The 26,970-nt window shown below is 45.5% G+C and overlaps 1 protein-coding gene across 9 annotated transcripts in view; it reads right to left on the reverse strand.

Moving 5' to 3' along the window:
- Positions 1-20,861, reverse strand: part of CFLAR (CASP8 and FADD like apoptosis regulator) — a 54,300-nt gene extending 33,439 nt beyond the window's left edge. For 3 of the 9 annotated variants that reach the window (XR_004441863.1, XM_033231981.1, XM_033231983.1), the window contains exons 1-4: positions 18,006-18,417; positions 7,618-8,037; positions 4,505-4,610; positions 1,261-1,396 (exon numbers count right to left, since the gene is read on the reverse strand). Coding sequence is in view for 4 of the 9 variants with exons in the window: in XM_033231981.1 (XP_033087872.1) it covers positions 1,261-1,396; positions 4,505-4,610; positions 7,618-7,898 (523 nt within the window). In the remaining 5 variants the exon portion in view is untranslated. Of the gene's footprint in view, positions 1-1,260; positions 1,397-4,504; positions 4,611-7,617; positions 8,038-11,146; positions 12,372-18,005; positions 20,422-20,453 lie in introns of those variants that run through there. The other 6 variants (XR_004441865.1, XM_033231982.1, XR_004441864.1 and 3 more) reach the window with 5 other exon arrangements.
- Positions 20,862-26,970: the final 6,109 nt, after the last annotated feature.

Genomic DNA, 26,970 nt, shown 5'->3' on the forward strand with positions numbered 1-26,970 from the left:
CTCACTGGGCATCCCCTGCAGAGTCAGGACTGCTCCCTGGGCTAGGCTGCCCTGGGATCCCCCCTGAACCCAGCCAGCCGGGCTCTCAGGCCCTGCACCTGCCTCAGGTCTTTCTTGCTGCAGCCTGCTCCAGCCCAGCCCCCACCCCAGGGGCAGGAGGCTCCTCCTGGCTTCTCCTGTAGGGCACCTCCCTGTCCCCAGTGCCTCAGGAAATGGTGTTCTGGCCCTGCCTCTGGCCCTTCCCGGGCAGCTGCCCCCTCAGCCATGTGGCATTTCTGAGCTCCTGACCTAGGCCAAGGGGAGGTCTCTGCCCCCTTCCCTGGCCCTGGGCTACCCTTGGGTCCTGCTCCTCAAGCCACTCCCCAGTCCCTGGCCCTGGGGAGGAGGCCGCCCTGGTCATGGCTGCCTGCCTGTTATTCCTGACTCACCACCGTCCCCAGGTGTACCATTCCTGCCCTCTCCTCAGCTGCAGTTGAAGGCTTTAACTTTGCACACTTTGGGATCACTGTTGAGTCACTGTGTGTTAAACAATTGGAATAAATCAAGTAGGTCTCAAAAAACAAACAAAAAAAAAGAATGGAGTATAAATGCTACTTCTGTTCTCGATCTTTGATCAGTCATTTAGAGTGTGTTGGGGTGGAAGAGTGCTCTATAGATCAATGAGTCTCAGCCATGCCCTTTAGGCTGTGATGCTATGGTGGCAGTGAACTTGCTAACAGAGCCGAAGCTGAGGTTGAGTCTAAAAGACAATGAGGGATGCAAGTAAGGGAGAAGGCCAATGTGAGTCTGGTCCTTTTTATCAAGGAAGAAATCCAATGTGCTCTTTTCCATAAGGAGGTTTTATGAAATTTGGGACACATGCAAGGAAAGTATGAGACCCAAGTGACATCACCGAAGTTGGATAGTGGTTGTGAGGCCAAATACCAGAGCAAGGCAGTAGGGTTCAGCATACATGCAAAACTCCTGAATGTCTATAGCTCTGCCAGCCTGTGCAGATCCCAGATTCTTTCTTGAAGACTGAAATGTTAAAAACTGCTTGGCAGCGTTTTGCAGAGATCATGAATATACAGGGCAATGGAGTTGGCATATCTGGGATATGAAGAATATAAAGGGACGTGATTTCTAGCCACAAGCTAAAGGGGGCTTTGGTCATCCCGGTTCCATTCCATCCACTTATCCAACAAATGAATCTTTACCAGTCACGCCCCGCCCCGTGCACAGAGTACTTCCTCTAGGCCACTGAGAGGCCAACATTCTTACCAGACTGCTTGTATTTCTGGATTTTTGTCTTCAGGTCTATTCTGTGGATGTTCTTTAGGCATTTTTCTAATAAATCCAGTTGATCTGGGGCAACTAGATTTAGTTTCTCCAACTCAACCACAAGGTCCAAGAAACTCTAAGAGAACAACCAACAAAAAACAAATGTCAATAGAGCTAGCTAGACCAGGTGCAGTAGCCCATGCCTGTAATCCCAGCACTTTGGGAGGCTGAGGCGGGAAGACTGCTTGAGCCCAAGAGTTTGAGACCAGCCTGAGCAAAATAGCGAGACCTCCATCTCTACAAAAAATAAAAAAATAAGCTGAGTGTGGTGGCATACACCTGTGGTCCCAGCTACTTGGGAGACAGAGGTGGAGGATCACTTGAACCCAGAGGTCAAGGCTGTAGTGAGCAATGATTGTGTCACGGCACTCCAGCCTAGGCAGCAGAGTGAGACCCTGTCTCCAAATAAAAAAAAAATAGAGCTGACTAATAAGCCCCACATGCAAACCTCAGTCCATGTGATTTATAGCAGTAAGAAAATGTGACAAGATGAGCCCTTTCAGTGACCTTCAGTGATCTTAAACCAGATATCTCTGTCATGAGCAACTTAGACTCCTGATTTTTACTCAGAACAGAGGTGGTGGTAAGTTTTTTGGTCATCAATCTGCTCCTTGGTTGCAGACAGACACGTGTGCCATGTTGTGTCATTGAGGAGGACCGTGGAAGAGCAGGGCTGAAAAGAGAACCCTCCTGAGTTTATTATTTTCCAAAAGGCCAGGCTGGTCTCATAGTGAAAAACTCCAAGGGCTTCTCTGAAAAAGGGAGAAGGAAGGTAGCTGGGGAAAGACTTTATGAGAAAAATCACAGGATATAAAGTTTCCAAAATATTTGAATCAGTGCTGGACCTTCCAACTCATTCTGACCTTCTGACTCAGGGGGTTATAAAAAAGCGAAATTACAACAAGGTTTGAGTGTTCTGCTATTCATTTACCTCGGGCCACAGTGATTATGAACAAACTATAGTCCAGAAACAGGCATTGCTTTGGGATCTATTTCCTTTGCATTTAACATTTGGTTACTGAAGTGCTATCTTTATTTTTGAAAATAATAATCATAATTTAAATATATAAAAATGACTGAGAGAGACAATTACTAGCAGAAACCAAAAAGGGAGTTCTAGTTTCATTTTCCTTCCCATTTTGCGTTGAATGGGACTTAAGAAACAAAACTAAAATCATTAGGAACATGAGGAAATCCTCGAGCAATGACTTATCTGAGTCGTCAGAGGCAGGCGCTGGCCTGCCAATTTTGAGGGTCTATTGTCATGTTTTAGAAACAATAGGTTCTCAGACATTTCCTGGCCTATCCTTAGGTCAACAGTACCACGTAGGGCCAACTGGAATGTTGTTTTTATTTATTTATTTATTTATTTTGAGATGGAGTCTCGCTCTGTAGCCCAGGTTGGAGTGCAATAGCACAATCTTGGCTTACTGCAACCTCTGCCTCCTGAGTTCAAGCAATTCTCATGTCTCAGCCTCCCAAGTAGCTGGAATTACAGGCGCCCACCACCATGCCCAGCTAATTTTTGTATTTTTAGGAGAGATGAAGTTTTGCCATGTTGGCCAGGCTGGTCTTGAACTCCTGACCTCAAGTGATCTGCCCGGCTTGGCCTCCCAAAGTGCTGGGATTACAGGCATGAGCCACTGTGCTAGGCCAACTGGAGTTTAAATATTTTTCTTTTTTGTTGTTGTTGTTTTTTTGAGACAGTCTTGCTCTGTCGCCCAGACTGTAGTGCAATGGCGCAATCTCGGCTCACTGCAACCTCCGCCTCCTGGGTTCAAGTGATTCTCCTGCCTCCGACTCCTGTAGCTGGGATTATAGGCACCTACCACCACGCCGGCTAATTTTTTGTATTTTTAGTAGGGACGGAGTTTCACCAGGTTGGCCAGGCTGGTCTCAAACTCCTGACCTCAGGTGATCCACCCACCTCTGTCTCTCAAAGTGCTAGGATTACAGGCATGAGCCACCACGCGTGGCCATGGATTTTAAATATTTTTCTAGTAACCATGACATCCCCTAGATCTTCACCACCACCTGGTTTTCTTTTCTTGTCTTTTTTTTTTTTTTTTTTTTGAGACGGAGTCTTGCTCTGTCACCCAGGCTGGAGTGCAGTGGCCGGATCTCAGCTCACTGCAAGCTCCACCTCCCGGGTTCATGCCATTCTCCTGCCTCAGCCTCCCGAGTAGCTGGGACTACAGGCGCCCGCCACCTCACCCGGCTAGTTTTTTTTTTTTGTATTTTTTAGTAGAGACGGGGTTTCACCGGGTTAGCTAGGATGGTCTCGATCTCCTGACCTTGTGATCCGCCCATCTTGGCCTCCCAAAGTGCTGGGATTACAGGCTTGAGCCACCGCGCCCGGCCTTCTTTTTTTTCTTTTTTTTTTTTTTGAGACAGAGTCTTACTCTGTCACCCAGACTGGAGTGCAGCGGCGTGATCTTGGCTCACTGCAAGCTCTGCCTTCCGGGTTCATGCCATTCTCCTACCTCAGCTTCCCAAGTAGCTGGGACTACAGGCGCCTGCCACCACGCCCAGCTACTTTTTTTGTATTTTTAGTAGAGATAGGGTTTCACTGTGTTAGCCAGGTTGGTCTCGATCTCCTGACCTCGTGATCCACCCGCCTCGGCCTCCCAAAGTGCCAGGATTACAGGCGTGAGCCACCACCCCCGGCCTCCTGGTTTTCAACTCTAAATCTCTACTTTTACCATTTCCCAGATACATCAGTTACAAGAACCTCCCCCCACCCCACTCCTACACGAAGCCTAGACCCCACACTGACCTTGAGTCAGCTGAGGAGAAATAGATGGCAGTAGGAGAGCGATACCATAATGGACTAGCACCTCCTTCCTGTTTCTACCCAGCACAAGCAGATGGGATGTCCTCCCCACACTCCCGTCAAACCAGGGAGGGAAACACATATGAGCCAGGCCTATGAATTTTACAGAAATGAGGATAAAATCCAAGGATAAAAGAAATATCCAAGGCCACACCAGAAGATATTATTATCCTATTTCTTCAATTCATAAACCAATTCTCTTCCCATTCATGTTATTTAAAAACCACCTGAGATGTCTGACTCCCACTACAGTGGCAGCAGACTACCTGCTTCCCTCCCTTTATATCAAAAATAGTAGCTCCCACTTCTGATAGGCTCTTAGGACCATGAACCAAAAAGAAGAAAACTCACCTTCTCCTTGTTTATCTTGCCTCGGCCCATGTAATCCTTCATGAGGAAAATTAATGAGGATACATCAGATTTATCCAAATCCTCACCAATCTCTGCCATCAGCACTCTGCAAACCAGAAAAGTTCATTTAGTTAATTCAGACACAAGTCCTGGGACAACTCCAAGTGCCCACACTTCCCCTATGCAACAATGGATTGAAAGACTAGTTCTTGCGCCTGTGTAAATGTGTCCCTCCCTCATAAAACAGCAAGCCTGGATCACCCCAGGAAGAGATCTTAAGGGAACTCAAAAAAGGGATCTTGTCCTTGCGCATTTAATAGGAGATGGTACCCCCTTTGCCAACTAACAGCTTCTGAAAACAACTCAGAGAACGGAAACTTCCCTAAAGAATCCCCTAGCTCCCCCAGAGGTTATAGTGAAATGACTTAAGAACCCAAATGACTAACATAAAAGACAGAAATAGAATTTGAAGGAGCCTTGTTGTCTCTGTTTAACAAGCTCTCAGGTGATATTGATTCAAGGGCCATATTTTGAATGGCAAGATGCTAAAGGAAAGAAACACCTGACATATCCCAGCCCACTTCTGAACTTAAAGGGTACAGGCATCTGGATCACGGGGATTCTGAACTTAGATGTCTTTGCCTAGAAAGCCTCTCCTGACTCAGTGGTAGCTGGAGCTAACACTATATATATATATAATTTTTTTTTTCCAGGAAATAGACTTTGAGAACCAACAACCGCATTTTACTGGGGGCTCCTAAGGACAACTTGTGGTTAGTATGTTAGCATGACATTGTCATCAAGCCCATTTTCCCAGTTAGCCTCTCAGATTCTCGAGGATGACAGATTTTTCATTTTGTGCTAGAGCTTACCAAAACACTTAGCACATGCCAATACACAATGAAGCCCACTCACCAGATGAATAAATAAATCTAGCACTCCCCGTCTACTGGCCCCCTTCTCTTCCCAGAGGGCCTGAAGAATCTCCACTCATCATAGCAAGGAAATGGGAAATGGAGAGATTGCCCTAATTTACTCACTGAAACTCAGTTGGCACCTCCCAGAAAGTTTGAAGACTACTGACATTAAAACTGATGGCTGAATAGGTGGAAGATTAAAAAAAATAATAATAACAACAACGATAATAATCCCTTGTATCTGCAGAGTGCTTCACAGTTTAAAAAGTACCTCACATAGTAAATTATTACAGCTGATGCTCATAACAACCTTGTAAAGTCAGGTATTATTAGTTTTCGCTTTACAAGTAGGAAAACAAAGGCCCAACAAGGTTAGTGATTGGCCCAGGCTGCCTGGCCATAACTGATAGATCTGAGGCTTGAAACAGGTCTTCCAGCTACAGTGAGCTATGATCACGCCACTGCACTCCAGCCTGGGTGACAGAGCAAGACCCCGTCTCAAAAAAAAAAAAAAAAAAAAAACAGGCTTTCCAAGTTCAAATCTCATATACTTCCCAGAGCCCACACTGCTTTCAGCTCTTTTTAGTATAGTTCTTGATAATATATATCATCTCCAAATACACATTATCAACATAATAAAAGGCTGGTGGTCGAGAGAAAAAACACTGGCTGGGCACGGTGGCTCACGCCTATAATCCCAGCACTTTGAGAGGCCGAGGAGGGCAGATCACTTGAGGCTGGGAATTCAAGACCAGCCTGGCCAACATGGCAAAACCCTGTTTCTAGTAAAAATACAAAAATTAGCCAGACATAGTGGTGCATGCCTGTAATCCCAGCTACTCAGGAGGCTGAGGCGGGAGAATCACTTGAACCCAGAGGCAGAGGTTACAGTGAGCCAAGATCGCACCACTGCACTCCAGCCTGGGCTACAGAGCGAGACTTTGTCTCAAAAAAAAGAAAACACCAACTTAAGGTTACAAGTTATCTTCCTTTCCCCAGGAACTCAGTCTCTCAGTAGCTTCCATGCCCCTCTGAACCTCTAAAAGACATTAACATGTGAGCAGGAGGAAGGAGCAACCCAAAGCTTGTGGGAACTAAAGCAGACTCCAGTGGCCATTTCCTCTTTGGACTGAAGGGGTTTAAATGTAGTTAACTGAAAAGATTTTCAATTCGGGCTCTCCAACGTCTCCAAGGGCAGGAAGCACAGGAAGGGATCCCACCCTGATAAACTTCCTCAGCAGGGGTAGGGCCAACGGGGATTCAGAAGGGATGATGGAGTTTCTACAAAGGTAGGAAGATTACTGTCAGACTTGTTATTTCCTTTCTTTGTACCAGAAATTATCAAGGACTGACTTCACAGAAAATTAACTAGTAAACACCGCCACAGATCTCACACTGTCAGAGGCTGGCAAGAATGACTAGCTCTTAGTCATTCCTATCTTTCTTCATGTCTTGTCATTCTATCCTTCAGGCAAACACGTACCATCTGTCCCTTCTACCTGCATATGATCCCAATTCCTTTGAGAAAGCATGTTTCAGCCAGGAGCAATGGCTCACGCCTGTAATCCCAGCACTTTGGGAAGCCAAGACAGGTGGATCACTTGAGGTCAAGAGTTCAAGACCAGCCTGACCAACATGGTGAAACCCTGTCTCTACTGAAAATACAAAAAAAAAAAAAAATTAGCCAGGCATGGTGGCGCACGCCTGTAGTCCCAACTACCTGGGAGGCTGAGGCTGAAGAATCGCTTGAACCCAGAAGGCAGAGGTTGCCGTGAGCCAAGATCACGCCACTGCACTCCAGCCTGGGCAACAGAGTGAGACTCTGTCAAAACAGAATAGAAGAGAAGAGGAGAGAAAAGAAAGGAAGGAAGGGGGAGAGAGAGAGAGAGAGAGAGAGAGAGAGAGAGAGAGAGAGAAGAGAGAAAGAAAGAAAGAAAGAAAGAAAGAAAGAAAGAAAGAAAGAAAGAAAGAAAGAAGGAAGGAAGAAAGAAAGAAGAGAGAAAGAAAGAGAAAGAGAAAGTTTCAAGAATTTAAAGGGTTCACAGGAATGAAGTGACGTCATCTGGCAGTTGGATAAGTGGGCAGAGACAATAAAGTGGCTGCACTTCTTATTATCCTCGTTTCTGCCATTCAGTAGAGTCTGAGACACTTCAATCCCTCCCACCTATCCAGCCTCAGGAAGAGTTGATGAATTACCTATAGTCCGAAACAAGGTGAGGGTTCCTGAGCAGGTGGGTCTCCACAGCTTTTCTGTCCGTCTTCAAGATCCGTTTGAGCAGGTCAAATCGCCTCACTCTGTAGAGCAGTTCAGCCAAGTCCCCGACAGACAGCTTACCTCTTTCACGTAAAATATCCAGAAGGTCCCTGACATTAGGTGGAACCACATCTATAGCAACATCCCGGCACAAAAAGAGCAGCATCTCCTTCTCATCTGTGTCAAGTGCTTCTTCGACCTGATGGATGACCTCAGCAGACATCCTACTCTTAGACTAGAGAAGCTCACAAGGGTCTGCAGAAGTACAGCTCCGGGCCAGTCAACAGAAAGCCAGCAGGCAGTCAACTTCATTTCTGAGGGCTGACTTCATTTCTTTCAGAATCCTTTCCAGTGGGGGAGTTCTGTGGTTAAAAGGGAATTTTTCTGAAAATCTTATCAAGCTACCTTACGCCTAAGATTGAAAGTATGGGCTCTTTCTTTCTTGGTGGTCTCCCTGACCTAAGTAGATTAACTTTTACAGAAAGGGATCTATAGAAGTCTATAAAAAGGGATCCTTGGTAGACAGAGCCAAAATGTCAGACTAATCCAAAGCGACAGAGAAGAAAACCTACATTGCAAAGGAAATGAAACAACAGATGAAATCATCTCCTAGGAAACCCCACATTCTTTTTCAGAATTCATCAGAATGTAAAGCATGTTACAGGGAAAATTACAACTAAGGGATTAATGACCTCAGTAGGAGGAATAGGGAAGAAGTATGTAGTAGGAGGAAGAGGGAAAAGCCCAATGACAGACAGCCTGACTAAACCAGGGAAACTTGCATCACAGGGTTAAATCTCCACTTCAATGACTCCACCCACGTGGCCTTGAACAAACAATGGGGAAAAGAAGTTTCTGTCCCGGTGCCACTCCTTTTTTCTAGTTGCTCTCCTACTTCAAAAGCCCCTCACTCACACCCGGAGGCAGAAACCTCTGCTGCCATCCTCCTAGACCCCAAGCCCTTTTCACAACTTCATCACGAATGCTCACAGAACCTGCCAGCAAGTTGTCAGGTTTGGATCACGTCTTCAGACCCTGAGCCCCACGGAGGTGCCAGAGGCCCTGACTCTCAATGCACTGCTACATGGCAGCAATTGCCATCAGTACTTCTGATGTTCTCAGTGGAACATCAGGAAGTTACAGAGGATCTGGGGAAAGATCTCACTCTGGGGATGGGGCTGGGTGGGAGGGGTAAGGAGCTCATGCAATGGGTGTGTTCTTAACTTCTTCCATTGAAACATCCTATTTTCTTGCAAAATTTAAGTTGCTAACCTATTTACTCTAAGTTTCACAGCTAAAACTTAAATCACCTCCTGTGTTCTTTATCTGTTCCTATAAGACAGTATTTCAGGTTAAAACCAAATTTATTAACAAAAAATAAGTGGAAACACAACCCAACTCTAAATTGCCAATGGTTGCTTTGTATTTGTGTTCAAGTATATTTATATATTTATCTAGCTGTATTTAGTGAAAGAAGCACTGAATCCATTTATTTATTTACATACAATATCAGTCCACAAAAGATTTGAGCTATCTTAAATAAAAACACATAAATAGAAAATTTTATATGAGAACAAGGGGAAAAAATATGTTAGAAATTTGAAATGGGCGTGCCCATTCATCCAAACTTCACTTAATATGATTATTTGTAAATAACTGGAGAAATTAAATTTGCTAAGTTAAATTTACTAAAATAAATTTGCTCAATGAAAGTGGAAAAATTGGCACTCAGAAAGATAAATACAAATTTTATGTGCTCTGGAAAGCCCAAATCTATACTCCACTCGCAGGCCAACAGTGCTTTAATCTCTAATTCTCTATTTTTTCACAGTCATCTAACTTTTGTAATTCATAAATATCAACAATATAACAATGCCACCAAGAGTTAACAAATTAGATAATCATTTTAAAAAACGTGATCTGCTCAGTTTGTTTCTTCCAACCATCACACCCAGTCACGCACACTCAGCAAGAGCACTGGCATACTGTCTTCCCTCTGTGCTCACGGGGGTAGAGTTTGGCAGCAAAATCTAGATTACTCAGTGGTACCATCTGGCACACTGAAAGAAAATATCAAAAGGAAACTACAGATCCCGTGTGGAGCCAGCCCACTCGGATGCAGCAAAATATCAGCATGTGTGTATGCTGGAGGCAGTTCACTGTGGCTAGAGGTGCTGGGCACTTGAGAAAGGAGAGCATACTAGGGAGAGGTAGGGCTGGGGTCCAAATAATCACCACTTTGTTGCGGTTTCTTTTAAGCCCAAGCCAAGAAACTAACATAAAAATTACTCTTAGACTAGGGAAGCTCGTGAGGTCTTCAGTTTTTTGTAGAGACAGGGTCCCACTGTGTTGCTCAGGCTGGTCTCAAACACCTGGGCTCAAGTGATTCTCCTGCCTCAACCTTCCAAAATGCTGAGACTACAGGTGTGAGCCACCACATCCAGATGAGTGAGTTCTTTAGAGCCCAGTAAAAGGACTTGTGCCCATCAGTTACCAGCTCCACCCAGCCTGAGCTGCCGGACTCAGTGTCCCATTCACTTCTTCTGAAGACTCACTTGCCTTCACCTTACTCAGATGAAGGGCAAAAGGAATATCCAAGCCCAATTATTTTTCTTCCCTGCTTTCAAATACCCAATCCTCCTAACTGATCAAGATTCCATTAGTTTCACTTCTCCCCGCAGTGTTTTCAGCAGTTCACTTTCCCCAGTCAGACAAAATTGGCAACTGTGTGTGTTTTCTAGAATTTTAAAGGAATTCCCCTTAACTCCCCTCACAGGCATATTCTAATTTAATGACTGTATCTCCCCTTCTTTTCCACACCCACACCCTGGGACAAACTGTCCCCGACCTTCACAACAAGAGCAAACAAAACCTGAGATCAATTTCTGTTTCATTTCTCTTGCAGAAGTCATGAGACTATCGCCAATTATTATTCAAAACGCCAACAAAGCTTAGGCAAGTCAGAGTTATCTTTCACACACTAGCTAACAGGAGCACCCGGTTCTGGAAACAGAAATACTCCAGGCATTTTATATAGCAATTACACTTAAAACTGGAACCAACAAAACTGCTGAGAGGACTGGAGGAAGGGGTTCTGGGGTGGGATTCTAACAAAGACTCCTGGGGCTGCTGGAACAACCTTGCCTCAGCCAGGGAAGTGAGGATCAGGAGGCTGCCACTAGAACTGAGCTCAAAGACCCTCTGACAGTGGAGACCCAGAGATCAGAGGGCGCATGCTACAAACTCTGGCCAGCATTTTCAACTATCTCACCTTTTTCCCTCCTGCCTGCCAGCCCTGCAGCATCTAGGGTGACCGAGTCCCAGGATACCCCTCAGTCCCAGGCAAACAGGGATGGTTGATCACTCCAGCACTCCTGCCTTAATGAGTAAGCCTCTAACACTCCTACAACTCAAGTAGCAAGTAGTTCCGAAGGAAGGGAGAAGAGATAACACAATCTGAAAACTACTTACCACCACACCCTGCTGGTTTCCTGAGCCGGGCCCTATGGCTGCTCAACAGTTTCATTTACAAGACGACTCTGGTCAGTTCCTTTCCCACACCCTTCAAGGAGTGCTCCAATCTGCACCACTCTCTTCCATCCCAACACCACCTCCAATGCCATTTCTCATCCATGTATCAGGCACAAACTCCTGCCACCTTCTACCTTTCCACTGCCCCAGCCGGTCCCTGCTGCCCCCTGCTTGCCTAGAGCTAAGCCTCCCTGTGTGCCCTCCTGTCTCTACTAAGTCCCTATGTCTACTCTCATCATCCTCTCTCTACCTCCAGAGACGGCTCCTCCCAGCTCGTAAGCATGTGCAAGTGTCTTCCATCTTAAAAAATAAAGCCAAAACCCTCAAAAAAGCCTGAACCGACCATCCTTTCACTTTATTCCCTTTCACATAAAGCTGGGACCTCGTGAAGGAACAGTCTGTACTCAGTGCTTCAGTTTCTTCAACCACAATTCACTCCTCAACAGGCCTCCACCTGGATCGCCTCACCCCACCATCTCCTCTACACAGCCACATTCAGTCCTGAGCCATACTGGAATATGAGGCAAAAGGGACAATCAGCAATACTGATGCTGTCTTTATTTAAATTTTTGGTATTTTGTTCATCATAGATTTTTGGCATTTATGTCTGTTTTTTAAAAGATTGCATTAAAATATCATCTATGTTGATGACTGACTTTTTGAGCACCCCCTTACATGTTGTCCTGAAGCGAGTGCCTTGTTTGCCCCTACTAATATCCCAGCCCTGATGACACAGCTCTTGTTGAGGCCCTAGTGACCTCCTGGCTGCCACATCCAAAAACTTGGAAGTCCTCTTTCAACTGACTGCTCAACTCCAGCTGACACTGCTAATTGATCCCTCCTTGAAACTCTTCTCCCTTGGCTGAGCTCACACCACTATATTCTACACAGACCCTTCTCTAACTTTCTCCTACTCCTCAGCGTACTCTTTCTGCACCTGTCCCTTAAGTGCTGGTGCCTACCATCCATCTCTCATCCAAACTCATTCCCCTAGTCATTATGTTCCCCTGCTTCCGACCTTACCCTCTCCAAATCTACCTTCCATCTAAGTGAACTTTCTAAAGTTCATGCCTGAACTGGCCAGGAACAGGGGCTCACACCTGTAATCCCAGCACTTTGAGAGGCCAAGGCAGGCGGATCACTTGAGGCCAGGAGTTCAAGACCAGCCTGGCCAACATGGCAAAACCCTGTCTCTACTAAAAATACAAAAACTAGCTGGTCATGGTGCTGCATGCCTGTAATCCCAGCTACTCGGGTGGCTGAGGCATAAGAATCTCTTCAGCCTAGGAGGTGGAGGTTGACAGTGAGCTGAGATGGCGCCACTGCACTCCAGCCTGGGCAACAAGAGTGAAACTCTGTCTCAAAAAATACAAAACAAAACAAAACACCTCTATTGAAGCACTTAACACACTTCCCTGGTACCCACATTAGCCCTAACCAGGTGTCAGCAAATGCAGTTAAGTGTAGTCAGGCTTCTCAACCTTTCTCACAGAACACCAACGCTACCTCCATCAAAGGCACATATTGTTCCCTGTAATCAGTAGCAAAGCATGCAGCAGGACCAGCTAAGCCATCCAAAGACGTATTTAACATTCCCTTCTTTCTACTGCTTCTCTATGTGAAGCAAGGTCATCGTATGGCATGAAAGCAATGTCATGTCCAATGAGCTATGGCGTGAATGCAAATATAATTTCTAAGCAACCCCACAAACTGGGCGGCAATGGAGAAACCTGTCTTGCCAGCTGCAGAAAGCACCATGCAAACCTGAACTTTCAGGTGTCTGGGAAGCCCCAGTGGAGATGTGAACAAACAAAGTGTCATCCAGAAATTTCTAAAAGGAGAAGAGGTTGCACAATTCTGGGTAAAGTAGAATGTGGCCATCTCACAGAAGTCTTGTGCATTCATCCTGAACATAACAAAATTCACCTTCCTACTCTATTGGTGTGCAGAACAACAGATGATCCCAATTATAAAATGACATAAAATTAGAAGTTATATTTTATAAAATTCTTTGATGAGGCTGCTATGGTTTGAATGTGTCCCCTCCAAAGTTCAGGTGTTGCCAATACAATAGGATTAAGAGGTGGGGCCTTTAAGAGGTGATCATTCCCTGGAGGCGCCTCCCTCCTGAATGGGATTAGATGACCTTATAAAGGGGGTCGATAAAGGGAGTTTCTTTTTTTTTGCCCTCCCACCTTTTGCCATGTTAAGACACAGCATTCCTCCCCTCTGCAGAATGCAGTGTTCAAGGCACCAGATTGGAAGCGGGGAGCAGCCCTCACCAGATGCCAGCACCTTGATCTTGGACTTCCCAGCCTCCAGACTGTGAGAAATAAATTTCTGTTTTTATAAATTACCCTGGTTGTGGGTATTTTGTTACAGCAGCACACAACAGACTAAGACAGAACAGACTTTTCATGACTCTCAGGGAAGCTCCCACAAATTCCAACCAGACAGTATCTCCAGTAACTTCCTTGGTTCCTAACAGTTACATGTAGGCTGCAGAAAACAAGAATGAATCAGAAATGAGAAAGCATCTAGATCAAAAGATCATAAATCATCATCTAATTGGATATAGAAACATGGGAAAAGTCACCAGGAGCAAGGGAGGTAAATCAGTTGATGTAGTGCCCTTAACTAAATTTAAATTTTCACTTCGGCAGGTATATTTGTTCAGCTTACACAACAGATTGCCCACTGTAACTAAAGGTCCAAGAGTGGCCCTGCAGGAGATAGCTCTGTTCAAAATCAGAAATTGTGCATCACACTAGGGACAAACTTCTGATACATAGCTCAAGCACTAAGAGTATCATCCCCACTTCAGCCCAACCCATAATCTAACTCCAAACCAACAAATATCTCAATGGTCCCCGGACAGTATTTTTCTGTCCCAGCAACTTCACTCAAGCATTTGCCTCCATTTGGAAAGCCCCTTCCCTTCTCTCAGTCTGTACCTGAAATTATATCTTATCTTTCAAGATAGCTCTTCCATAAGCTTGTCTTGATCCCCAAAGCAAGTCATCTCTTCCTGCTTTATAGCACTGTTTGTGTTCTCTTCCAGCATTTTATCTTATTCTATCCTGTGTGAGACTCAGTTGAGTACTGTCATATGTGGAGGTCCTTGGGGATAGATAGCTTTTACTCATATTCATTAGACTGTGGTAAACAATGGCCAGGGCTGCCAAGCTCAGCCGTCTTGGGTCTTGAACAGACTGGTCATCATTGGACCATTGCAGCCCATGTGTAATGCTTACTCATCCCTTCATAACATACAATGAAGCAAGATGGAGCTGGTGGTGTAGTTAAGATACCATACTTGGAATCCAGTTGTTGGATCCAGAAGAGTGAGCTTGTGAAAGGAAGCTTTTGCAACTACATGCGTTAACAATGCTATTGCTTTAGAGTGACTTGCAATGTAATTCTAAGAGGATGGGTAAGTCCCCATGCAAAACTTCCTGGACACTGGCAGGACCTCATTGTGAGTGGGGAGAATACAATGTATCCAACCAAGGGGATGTTTGGAACTCATCATCAATCTATTACCAGGCTTCAATTTATTTGACAGAGAAAAAGGAACAACAGGTCAAGCTGCCTGAGTTTAAGCAAGATGTCAGATTTTAATGCTTCCGCAAAGACTGAGTTCAGAGACCAGGTTTCAACTTCAGGTAGTATGAAGAAGACCTATGGCTTAGCCTCACTTCTTTTTAGGTATCTAAACCATCTGATGTCACCTTTAGAGGAACTGGATGTCTAATTTCATGCAACAGCAGTCAGGAAAACAGGTATTCCTTCTCCTCAAAGTTTTGATCAAAGGAATAAAAAGTGGCTCAAGAAACAATCCCATCTATTCAAGAGAATAGCATACTATCAATTATGCTACATTACTGCAATAAAATATTTAGGAGACATTCTCTTAAGTTAATCTAGACAAGATTGGCTTAAATTAAATTTCAACTTGGCAGGTATATTTGCTCAGTTTACACAACAGATTCTCCATTGTAACTAAAGGGCCAAACTTGGCCCTTTGGGAGATAGCGCTGTTCAAAGTCAGAAATTGTACATAATACTACGGATATAAAGTTCTTAAAATTACTTTTATATAGCATTCATTTTCTATAAAAAGCACTACCTGCTTTTTGCTCTAAGAAAATCTGGAAAATAGAGAAAAGTAGAGAAGAAAATAAAAATTCCCCACTTGCTTCAGTCTCATCACCATCCCTGGTACCTACTCATCCGTCCCCCTAGTTTCTCATCTCTTGCCTGGTTCCTTGTTCTAGGTTCCTTGACATTCCTGGTGACTACCCAGGTTAAAGGATAGACTCATTCTACATTTAGGCTGAATGATAGCCAGCACGTTTACAGAAAGCCTAGGCAGACAGCAACTGATATAGTGTCTCCTCTGGGGGTATAGCTTTGTGCTATATACAACTTGCCTGTGCTACCACATATTTATTAACAGCTCCATCACAGAGCACAACCTTATAATTACTTACCAGATTAAAATAATCCAGCCTTATGATTATTTGCCAGATTAAAATAATCCAGCCATGGCTTAGAATAGAACTCAAGTCAAGTATAAAATCTGAACTATGGGGTTTCAATAGCATACCATGGCCAAGGTTTTGAGCGAAACTTTTGCGCTGCTTCTATGTTTTCCAACCAGAAAGGGAGCTCCAGATAGCAGAGAGAGATCTACGTGCTCCCATTCCTTAGCCCCAGCAGGTGCTCAGTAAATGGTGAAGGAGTTACTTTTTTCATTTAACTCTTGATTCCAAGTTGTGGTTATTGTTGCAGGGAATTTGGTTTACTCACCAGATAGTATTCAAGCAAAAGACTGTCAGGTACCTACTCTTTTAAACAATCTCATTGACTTTGAAAACTACTTTTGAAAGCTGCAAGTAAAAACAAACAAAAAACACAGATATATAAGCCAAAGGGAAGATACAAAGGAAGTTCAAGGAGAAAACTCAAGAATTTCACAAGTAGGAAAGGTAGCTTTGGTTCCCATTTCTAAAGTCACATGACTAAAGAAACTCATTACCCTGGGAAACATTTTAAACCTTGGAGTAAGTAACTGTGAGAGGATTTTTCAATTACATTTTTTAAAGTATACAAATATACATATAAATGATTCACTTCTTCAACTGAAGAGCTCACTGCAGAAGATACAAATTATCTTGAGTATGCAGATGAAAGTGGTATCAAGTGGTGTGTAGCTTCTCTTTCATTTAACAAGTACTAAATCAACAAAGATGGCAACCCAGTATTGAGAATAAGAGAAAAATAATGTAGAAGATGTTTATCTATTTGGGCCAAAAACCTAAATCACCCAAAAAAGAAAGTGGCTAGAAGTGGAGACCATCAAAGGAACATAAATACAGAACAAGTGTAGAAAAGCAAGCAATTTTCGAAGGAGAATCACTTGAACCCAGGAGGCAGAGGCTGCAGCGAACAGAGATAGCACCACTGCACTCCAGCCTGGTGACAGAGTGAGACTCTGTCTCAAAAAAAAAAAAAAAAAAAAAAAAGGAGCTGGGTGTGGTGGCGTGCACCTGTAGTTCCAGCTGCTCCAGAGGCTGATGTGAGATGACTGCTTGTGCCCAGAGTTAGAGGCTGAAGTGAGCTATGATCACCACTGCACTCCAGCCCGAGCAACAAGCAAGATCTCACCTCAAAAAAAAAAAAAAAAAAGGAAGGCCCCACCTTGAATCTTTTTTAGAAAAAAGCAGGTTGTAAATAAACACAATTTTTAAAAAATGAAATATTTTACAAACTAGAAAACAAAAATATTATGAATGTTTTTTTAAAAAAATATGTAAAAGATTGTATCTGAGAGCACAAATGTGGGGGGAAAAACATTACACTGAAACCTTTGGTTATCTCTAGGGAATGATCCCCTAGGGGTTTTCTCTATTTACCTTGCATGTATTTTAATCCAGGTAATTGTAATACAATTTGACTGAAGAGTGTCTGAAGAAAATGCATTACAGTACAGAATGTTAGGTACAATCCTGAAGCAAGTGCAAAGACAGCCGCTGAGCATATGCAAGTACAGAAAAAGGGCACCAGGGTGGGGTGTCAAGTCTTCTGAGGGGAGATGACAGGAGGAGTGTATAACGGAGATACAGGGCATTCCAATAATGATAGTGCTTTTCACCTCACCGATCTATAGTAAGAAAGAACAATTGGGTTCTGCAAGTTACCTGGGCATACTAAAAGAAAATACAAAACAAACAAACAAATAAACAAAAAGAACCCATGGTGTCATAACTGCCCCACCATGGCCCACAGGCTTCCCCCAGGCAGGCTGTCAGTGGATCTTGTCTAAACTACCTTGACTCGAAATTACCTGTGTAGGTAACTGCTGAGTCTTTCTCAACCATATTGTGAGGTTATGGGGACAAGAACCAAGTTTAGATCCATTTCTATGTCCTCGGCACCCAAAACTCTACCTGGCCCAGAGAAGCTCAATAAATGTTGGTAGGATTATACTGAATTAAAGGCAAGGAGGCACTGGAGTCCATAAACACGAGTTTAATTAGCCCCTGGGGCTCTACAGGGAAGAAATAATCAGACTTCAAGGGTGCCCCATTCCCCAGAGTCCATTCCTGGTATTTGAAAGAGCAACATGCCTCAGAGTGTTGTGAGTCCACTGGAGGCTCAAAGAAGAGACCTAGGGCCAAAAGCGAGGACTCAATTCTTTTCTGCCAGTATCGGGGGACAGTGCCCCAACGTCCCAGGAGCCCAAGGCGACACCAGCCCAGGGGCGGGGATCGGGCAGGATTCTCGATCTACTCACGCCCGGGCAGCCGTCGGCTCTTCCCACTGGATCTCCGCCGGGACCAACTCCCACCCTCGCCGGACAAGCTCAGACCTGCTGCTCCGCAAAAGCAGAACTGGAAATGCTCCAGATGGGACGAGGAACAAGGACAGAAAGTCAAATACATTAACAGGTGGCTTCGCCGGAGGACGTCCGAAAACCTCTGCCTACTGAACCGCTTCACGCCTAATCCCCGCCGCCCACCGGCTGAAATGTTACCACACAAGACATAAATTCTCGAATCCTGTGTGCGGAATTTCCCGCCCCCTCGCAGTTGAAACTTGCACAGGGCCACTCGCGTGTCTCTGGGAGGTAAAATTCTCCATGCGTGGTCAAAGGGCTTATGCATATCTCAGTACAGTTACGTGCGGCCCCACCAGGACTGAGTGGGGACCGCCGCTGCGCCCCGACCACCTACTAGGAGCTGCGGTAGGACCTCCGATACCCCAGGGGCCTAGGCAATTTCCGCTTCAGCTTCCTGGAGGCCCCCAGCCCAACGCTCAAAAAACTGCACCTTATCCCGCCCACCCCGGGTCATGCAAGACTTTCGGGGGGAGGGGAAACCCAGCGACCCTGCAAATGGCTTCACCTTGGAAACCGGTACAAGGAAGCAAGCAAGTACAAGGAAGCAAGTAACCGGTATAAGGAAGCAAGTAAGGAGGTCAAATGTCAGTTACAAACAAACGAAAAACATAAAGTCGCTAGAGAAAGCCATTTTAACGAGGACATTTGACCCAAAAGCTGTTAAGTAAAACAAGTATTAACAAAACAAGAAAATGTATGTAAAGCAAACATTTACAAACATTAAATGTATGTAAAGCAAACAGTAAACATTCAAAACTTCCTTTCGACCCACTCTTTTTTGTTTAGATCTTGGAGTTGGGCCGGGCGCGGTGGCTCACGCCTGTAATCCTAGCACTTGGGAAGGCTAAGGCGGGCGGATCACCTGAGGTCGGGAGTTCGAGACCAGCCTGATCAACATGGAGAAACCCCGTCTCTACTAAAAATAAAAAAATAGCCGGGCATGGTGGTGCATCCCTGTAATCTCAGCAACTTGAGAGGCTGAGGCAGGAGAATCGCTTGAACCCGACAGGCGGAGGTTGCGGTGAGCAGAGATTGGTGCCATTGCACTCCAGCCTGGGCAACAACAGTGAAACTCTGTCTCAAAAAAAAAAAAAAAAGATATTGGAGCTCGAGCCAGGTTTTTTGTTAAACAAAACTTTTGTAAGGTTATTTAGGGGAATCACCAACCCGAAAAGGGCCAAAAACTCTGTTCCTCTTATCTGAAATCTCTCTCTAAAGCAGGTCAAACTTTCCAGAGCCCGCTCTCAGTTCTAGATTATTGCAGTTTGTTGATATTCAAAAAGCTTTACTTATGCTATATGCTAACCCCCTACTGGTTTCACCCTTCTTTGCTTAAGAACAAATTTCAAATGTCAACCAATTAAAACATTCGCAAGACCTCTGGCGTCCTTGAATTTACTTCCCACTCCGTGGAGCCAAAAACTGATTCTGAATTTCAGTGGCCTTTGTTCTACTGCGTGCCACTGTTAATATTAAAAGAACATGGCCTTCTGTCCAAATCCGGACACTCTCAAGTAAGAACATCTTGAAGTCATTTTACATTTCCCAGTCCTTTTGAAGCGGTGGAAAAATAGCAGAAACAGGTTCATTTTAAAAGGCTCTAAAAACGTTTCTTCAGTCAGGCATTCCCAGCTTTTCCAAGGCAAGCTTTCCTTGCACTTGGGCAAAATAGATATTAAACTGCTCTGGAAAATAACAGCCCTGACTAGGCTATTGTTAAATTCCCTACAGGGCGGCGGCTCCCACTGAGTGAGGTCGAACGCACACACAACTGTTGGGAAAGTCCACGTTCCCAACAACTTTCGAAAGGAAAAATGCCAGATCTTCTCAATAGTTCACTCCAAGAATTGAACTCTCAAGATCATTTTAAGCAAAGTTTACACGACGCTGAGGACCCGCCACTGAAGCTCGCGGGTGGGCCTCTGCGGCTGCGGCTGCAGGGGGTGGCTAGAGTTAGCCAAGGGTTACTTTCGGTCTCTCAGGTCCATCGGGGTGAAACTTGGACCGCAGTGGCCCAGGTCGCCCCTTTCTGGGAATCCGGGGCGGAGTTGCCGGTAGAAGGGGTTCGGGGGTTCGGAGAGGGGCGGAAGCGGAAGCGGGGGCATTCCGCTCAGCCCGCGGTAAACAACCGAGATAAGAAATCTACAAAACTGAGTCAGGTTCCAGAAGCGCCCCCGCCATCCCCTGGCCACTGCCGGCCACCTGCAGTTTCCCGGAGCGCAGGGCTGTGAGGAGCGGCAGGCGCAGGGCCTGCTGCAACGCTGATTCAGGGCCGGGCGTCGGGGCTTGGGGTCTGGGACAGCTCCGGAGCCGCCGGCGGGGGCTAGAGCGTGGGGCACGTACCGTCCTGTCGCGGCCGGACTCTCCTGCCGCTGACACCTCAGCCTTAGCTCACCTAGACGCCCGGAAGGCGCACGCAAGATGGAGGCAAAGAAACCGAAAGCCTGGAAGCGGACTTGGTGCTGGGCGATGGCTGTTCGCGGCGCTTCTCTCCCACACCCCCTCTCGTGGTCTTTGGATAGCCCTGGGCTTTGCCTCAGCCGTCACTGGACAAAAGTCCAATAGCCGGCACTCACTGTGTTAGGCCGAGTCCCCATCCCTAGTTCCGGGAGTCCCTTTTAGTTGAGACTCGTCGGTGAGGCTGCCAGCTCGCTGTTTCCTGCTTTGGCTTGTGTGACTGAGTATGCAGTAACCGAGGGTGGATGTCGACACAAGTTCCACGCGTTAGGAGTAAGCATTGTGAGGTGGTTTTTTTTTTTTTTTTTTTTTTTGCTTGCTTTCTTTCTTTCTTCTTCTTTTTTGAGACGGAGTCTCGCTCTGTGGCCCAGGCTGGAGTGCAATGGCGCAATTTCAGCTCACTGCAACATCCGCCTCCCTAGTTAAAGAGATTCTCTTGCCTCAACCCCCAGTGTAGCTGGAACTACAGGCGCGCATCACCACGCCCGGCTAATTTTTGTGTTTATTGGAGACGGGGGTTTCACTGTTGGCCAGGATGGTCTCGAACTCCTGACCTTGTAATCCGCCCGCCTCGGCCTGCCAAAGTGCTGGGATTGCAGGCGTGAGCCACCGCGCCCGGTAGGAGTGTTTATGATTTGATGTCTGGGAGTCATAGCAAACGTGAACGCACTTTGTGGTTTTTTTGTGTGTATGTTTTTGTTTTTTGTTTTCCTTCTTGAGACAGGGTCTCGCTCTGTCGCCGAGGCTAGAAGGCAGTGGCGCCATCACGGCTCACTGCAGTCTGGACTTCCCGCACCCAAGCCATCCAACCCCCTCAGCCACCCGAGTAGCTGGGACCACAGGCGCAGGCCATCATGCCCGACTAATTTTAGGGTTTCACCATGTTGGCCAGGCTGGTCTCCAACTCCTGGCCTCAAGTGATCCTCGCCCGCCTCGGCCTCCCAAAGTGCTGGGGTTACAGGCGTCAGTCTCCGCGCCCCGCTAAGTTTTTATTTATTCCTATTAACTACTTTATTGTGATTCTTAAAAAGCTTTAACTTTTCTTGAAATAATTTTAAACTCACAGGAAAGGTGAAGAATAATACCAAGAGAGACTAACTGCAGGACGGCATGAAGAGCTCAGGATTCACCCCTAGTGAAACTGAAAATTATTTAAAACAACAAACAACCATTAACTATTTTAAGCCTCTGAAATGGTCCTAAGGGCAAACAGCAAATGAAGAAACGTGTTCCAAAAAATCTATAAAAACTCTTGCATCAGAATGTAAGAGTTTGTGGTATTTAAACCAAACCTCTCCCTTTGTTCAGCAAGACAGACCTCACTCCAGACTGCTGCAACTAAGAACCTCTCTCTTCCCACAGCTCCCAGTCAGAGACCAGCATGTCAGCATTTCTCACCTTGCCCGTAGCTACCTGATGCTGAAGCTAAATCCTGGCGGAGTATGGTGGAGAGGTGGCAGAGTCCTTCTTCCATTCAGAGGCTCCACCTTGGGTGGAGTGCTGAGACACAAGAGGAGACTTTAGCTCTTTTTCTCCATTACTTTCACCCCATATTCACCCCCAAGCTTTTTTTTTTAAATCTCTCTATCTTCCCAAGATAGTTGCATTCTGATTTTGATTAATCTTCAGTACATATGCTATTATAGTCATGTAAACGGTAGTCACAGCCAAGTTATGTACCAAACTATGATTACTTTTCCTTTCCCACACAACTTTTAGTTTTTTCTGGGGTTAATAATTGTCTTGTTTTGTTGGTTTTTCCATGTAATTAAATACTAAACTGTCAGTTATCCAAGTTTGGTTTTTTGTTTGTTTTTGAGAAAGGGTCTCACTCCAGGCTGGAGTGCAGTGACCCGCTCACAGCTCACTGCAGCCTTAACCTCCTGCTGCCTGAGTTCAAGTGATCCTTCTGCCTCAGCCTCCTGAGTAGCTAGGACTACAGGTCCTAGCATGTCACCATGCTAGGTGTGCCACTGCAGGTGCCACCATGCCCAACTAATTATTTAAAAAAAATTTTGTGGCCAGGCACGATGGCTCACTCCTGTAGTCCCAGCACTTTGGGAGGCCGAGGCGGGTGGATTACGAGGTCAGGAGTTCAAGACCAGCCTGGCCAAGATAGTGAAACCCCATTTCTACTAAAAATACAAAAAATTAACTGGGTGTGATGGTGGGCGCCTGTAATCCCAGCTACTCAGGAGGCTAAGGCAGAGAATTGCTTGAACCCGGGAGGCAGAGGTTGCAGTGAGCCTAGATTATGCCACTACACTGCAGCCTGGGAGACAGAGCGAGACTCCATCTCAAGAATATATACACACACACACACACACACACACACACACATACACATGTATATATATACATGTGTATATATGTATATACTATATAGTATATATAGTGTTCATATATATACACTGTATATAGTATATATAGTAGAAGTGGAGGTCGTGGGTTGGGGGAGTCTTGCTATGCTGCCCAGGCTGGTTTTGTTTTTTGTTTTTTTTCTTTGAGACAGAGTCTGCTCTGTCGCCCAGGCTGGAGTACAGTGGCCGGATCTCAGCTCACTGCAAGCTCCGCCTCCCGGGTTTACGCCCTTCTCCTGCCTCAGCCTCCCGAGTAGCTGGGACTACAGGCGCCCGCCACCTTGCCCGGCTAGTTTTTTGTATTTTTTAGTAGAGACGGGGTTTCACCAGGTTAGCCAAGATGGTCTCGATCTCCTGACCTTGTGATCCGCCTGCCTCGGCCTCCCAAAGTGCTGGGATTACAAGCTTGAGCCACCGCGCCTGGCCCCAGGCTGGTTTTGAACTTGCCTCAAGCGATCCTCCTGCCTAGGTCTTTCAAAGCACTGGGATTACAAGCATGACCGCCGCTGCTCTTGGCCTTTCTTATCTTTTCAGTACATCAAGAAAATTTTATTACAGATCAGCACCTGTCCTTAATTTGGAAACTACTATTCAAGAACACCTAGCTTAGCACCTCCATCACCACTTTCAACCCACCCTATCGCAAGTGAAAGCTGTTTCTGGTTATCAGTAGAACCATCACAAGTGGACTTACCCCAGGCCCACCTTGCATGCCCACTGATTCTCACCACTTCAACACATACCAGTATGACTTCTAACCCCGCATATCCATATGTCATTCCCTGAGGGCTTTTTCTGGCTCACATTGGAAGCCCATATTGTCATCCCATTTGGCAAACCAGTAGGGGCAGGCATTTTACCCCCTACCCCCTGTGCCATCCTCATCCTTTGGCTTCAGCAGCCCTCAAAGAATGACTATACACCTATGTTAACACTCCCACCTGCAGTCCACTTTCCATTTACATCCTCTTACAATCAGCCACCCCTTGGGCTTAGGGATGTGCATACTTGCAGCACAGTTTGTCCCTGGGGTATGGACTTGGAGAAGAGGCCAATGTAGGCCCTGGTGGGAGGCTCAGGGCTCTTTGAGTAGAGAACATCAGGTCTTGGGTACCTAAAGAGGGTTTTTTTTGTTTTTTTGAGACGTCTCACTGTGTCGCCCAGGCTGGAGTGTAGTGGCGCAATCCTGGCTCACTGCAACCTCTGCCTCCCAGGCCCAAGTGATTATCTTGCCTCAGCCTCCCAAATAGCTGGGATTACAGGCGCGCACCACCATATCCGGCTGATTTTTGTATTTTTAGTAGGGACGAGGTCAGGACGAGGTCAAGACCAGGCTGGTCGTGAACTCCTGGCCTCAAGTGAGCTGCCTGCCTCAGCCTCCCAAAGTGCTGGAATTACAGGTGAGAGTCACCACACCCAGCCCCAAAGAGGGTTTTAAACAGAGGGTCTCAGTGTGGGCATGTCCTCTTGACCTTGCAGACTCCTCCCACCTCTGATCATTCTCCCCACCTGAGGGAAGGGCACAGCCCAAGAAGAGCTGGAGCAAGGCCCGTCTAAATCAGGGCCCACAACAGGACCCCCAGTGCCTGGGTCCAAGGGCATTATTGCTTAAGCCTCTCTGACTTTCTCTTTCCACACTTAACAAAGTAGCAACAAATGTTCACGTTTTCGTCAAATTCACTGGTGGTAAACCTTGGCTGGACATTAGACTGTCCCCAAGGAGCTTCAAAAACCTCAGTGGCCAGGTACCATTCCAAACTAATTATATCAAAATATCTGAGAGTGAGACTCAGGGATTGGTAGTTTTTAAAGCTCCCCGTATGATTTCAACGTACAGTTCAGTTCAGAACAACTGATCTAATCCAAACATTATCTCACTCCCTCAACCACAACCCAATTTTCAGATGAAGAATCTCAGGCTTAAAGTGAGTTAATAAATTGAGAAATCTCACAACTAGCTAGTGACAGAACTAGGACAGGATGCCAAGAATTTATCTAATGCTTTTCCTTATATCATAGTGGGTGACTTGGGAAGTAGAGAATTAATAGCCACAGCAATGACTTTATATCTACTTTCTTAGTCACACATCCCGCCTCAACTCCTCTAACATTCTGTGAGAATATATTCTTGGCTGGGTATGGTGGCTCATGCCTATAATCCCAGCACTTTGGGAAGCCAAGGCAGAAGGAACACTTGAACCCAGGTGTTCAAGATCAGCCTGGGCAATATAGGGAGAGCCTGTCTCTACAAAAAAATTTAAAAATTAGCCAGGTGTAGTGATGCATATATTTGGTCCCAGCTACTCAAGAGGCTGAAGTGGGAGGATCACTTGAGCCAGAGTGGTTGAGGTTGCAGTAAACCATGAGCACAGCACTGCACTCCAGCTTGGATGAAACCCTGTCTCAAAAAATATATATAAATAAATAATAAACTTAGTTTTAAAAGAATATATTCTTTTTTTTTTTTTTTTTGAGATGGAGTCTCACTTTGTTGCCAGGCTGGATTGCAGTGGCATGATCTCAGCTCACTGCAACCTCCGCCTCCCAGGTTCAAGCAATTCTCCTGCCTTAGCCTCCCTAGTAGCTGGAATTACAGGCGCCTGCCACTACACCCAGCTAATTTTTTGTATTTTTAGTAGAGATGGGGTTTTACCATGTTGGCCAGGCTTGTCTTGAACTCCTAACCTTGTGATTCACCCACCTCGGCCTCCCAAAGTGCTGGGATTACAGGCGTGAGCCACCGTGCCCAGCCATAATTTTTGTATTTTTAGTAGAGACAGGGTTTCACCATGTTGGCCAGCACGGTCTCGATAAAAAAAAAAAAAAAAAATTCTTAAGAAGAATAAACAACACCTAATTCTAATATGCTGGTGCTATGGTTTGGATATTTGTCCCCTCTAAACCTCATGTTGAAATTTGATCCCCAGTGTTGGAGGTGAGCCTCATGGGAGGTATTTGGGTCATGGGGGCGGATACCTCACGAATAGATTAATGCCTTCCCTTAGCGGTGACGGAGTTTTTCTTCTATTAATTCCCACAAGAGCTGTTTGTTAAACAGAGCCTGGCACTTTCCCCTTTTTCTCTGTTTCTTCTTCTCTCACCATGAGAGAAGCCTTTGCCTTCCACCATGGGTGGAAGCAACCTGAAGCTTTCACCAGAAGTCAAGCAGATGCCAGTGCCATGCTTCTTGTACAGCCTGCAGAACCATGAGCTAAATAAACCTCTTTACTTTATGAACTACCCAGTCTCAGGTATTCTTTTATAGCAACACAAAACAGACTAAGACAGCTGGGTTTGTATAGAAATAGTCAACTGTAGATTTGTAGCAACAGACTTCACAAGCAAAGCAAGGTGCAGAAATTAGTAGTTAACTAAGTCATTTCCAGAAATATAACTGGCACTATTACATAAGAATTAATAGTACTGCCTCTGGAACTAGTTCTGGGTTTGCATTCCAGCTCTACCTCTCACTAGCAGAGTGAACTTCTCGGTAAGTTTCCTCTTTGTGCCTCAATTTTCTCATCTGTGAAAAGGGAATGACAGTAATAGTCCCAACCTCATAGAATTAGTACACAAATTAATCTTTAGCATATGCCTGGCATGGCCAGGCACAGTGGCTTATGCCTGTAATCCCAGCACTTTGGGAGGCTGAGGTGGGAGGAACACTTGAGGCCAAGAATTCAAGACCAGTCTGGGCAACATAATTATGTCTCCACAAACATAATTTTTAAAAATCAGCTCAGTGTGGTAGTAAGCACTTGTAGTCCAGGAGGCCAAGGCGAGCATATTGCTTGAGCCTAGGAGTTCAAGGCTGCAGTAAGCTGTGATCACACTACTGCACTCCAGCCTGGGTAACAGAGTGAGACCCTGTCTCTGAATAATATGCCTGGCATATAGTAGGTGCTAAATAAATTAAATACTATGTACCAGGCATTTATCTAGCCTCTGGGAATATAGTGGAAGGAAAAAGCAAAGGTCCTACACTTGAAGCTTAGAAGTTATGTTGACAACTTCCATTTCACCTTTTCCCAAAATTTTCCCCC

This window comes from Trachypithecus francoisi, unplaced genomic scaffold, assembly GCF_009764315.1.
Source record: "Trachypithecus francoisi isolate TF-2019V2 unplaced genomic scaffold, Tfra_2.0 Lachesis_group13, whole genome shotgun sequence".
NCBI classification, from domain to species: Eukaryota; Metazoa; Chordata; class Mammalia; order Primates; family Cercopithecidae; genus Trachypithecus; species Trachypithecus francoisi.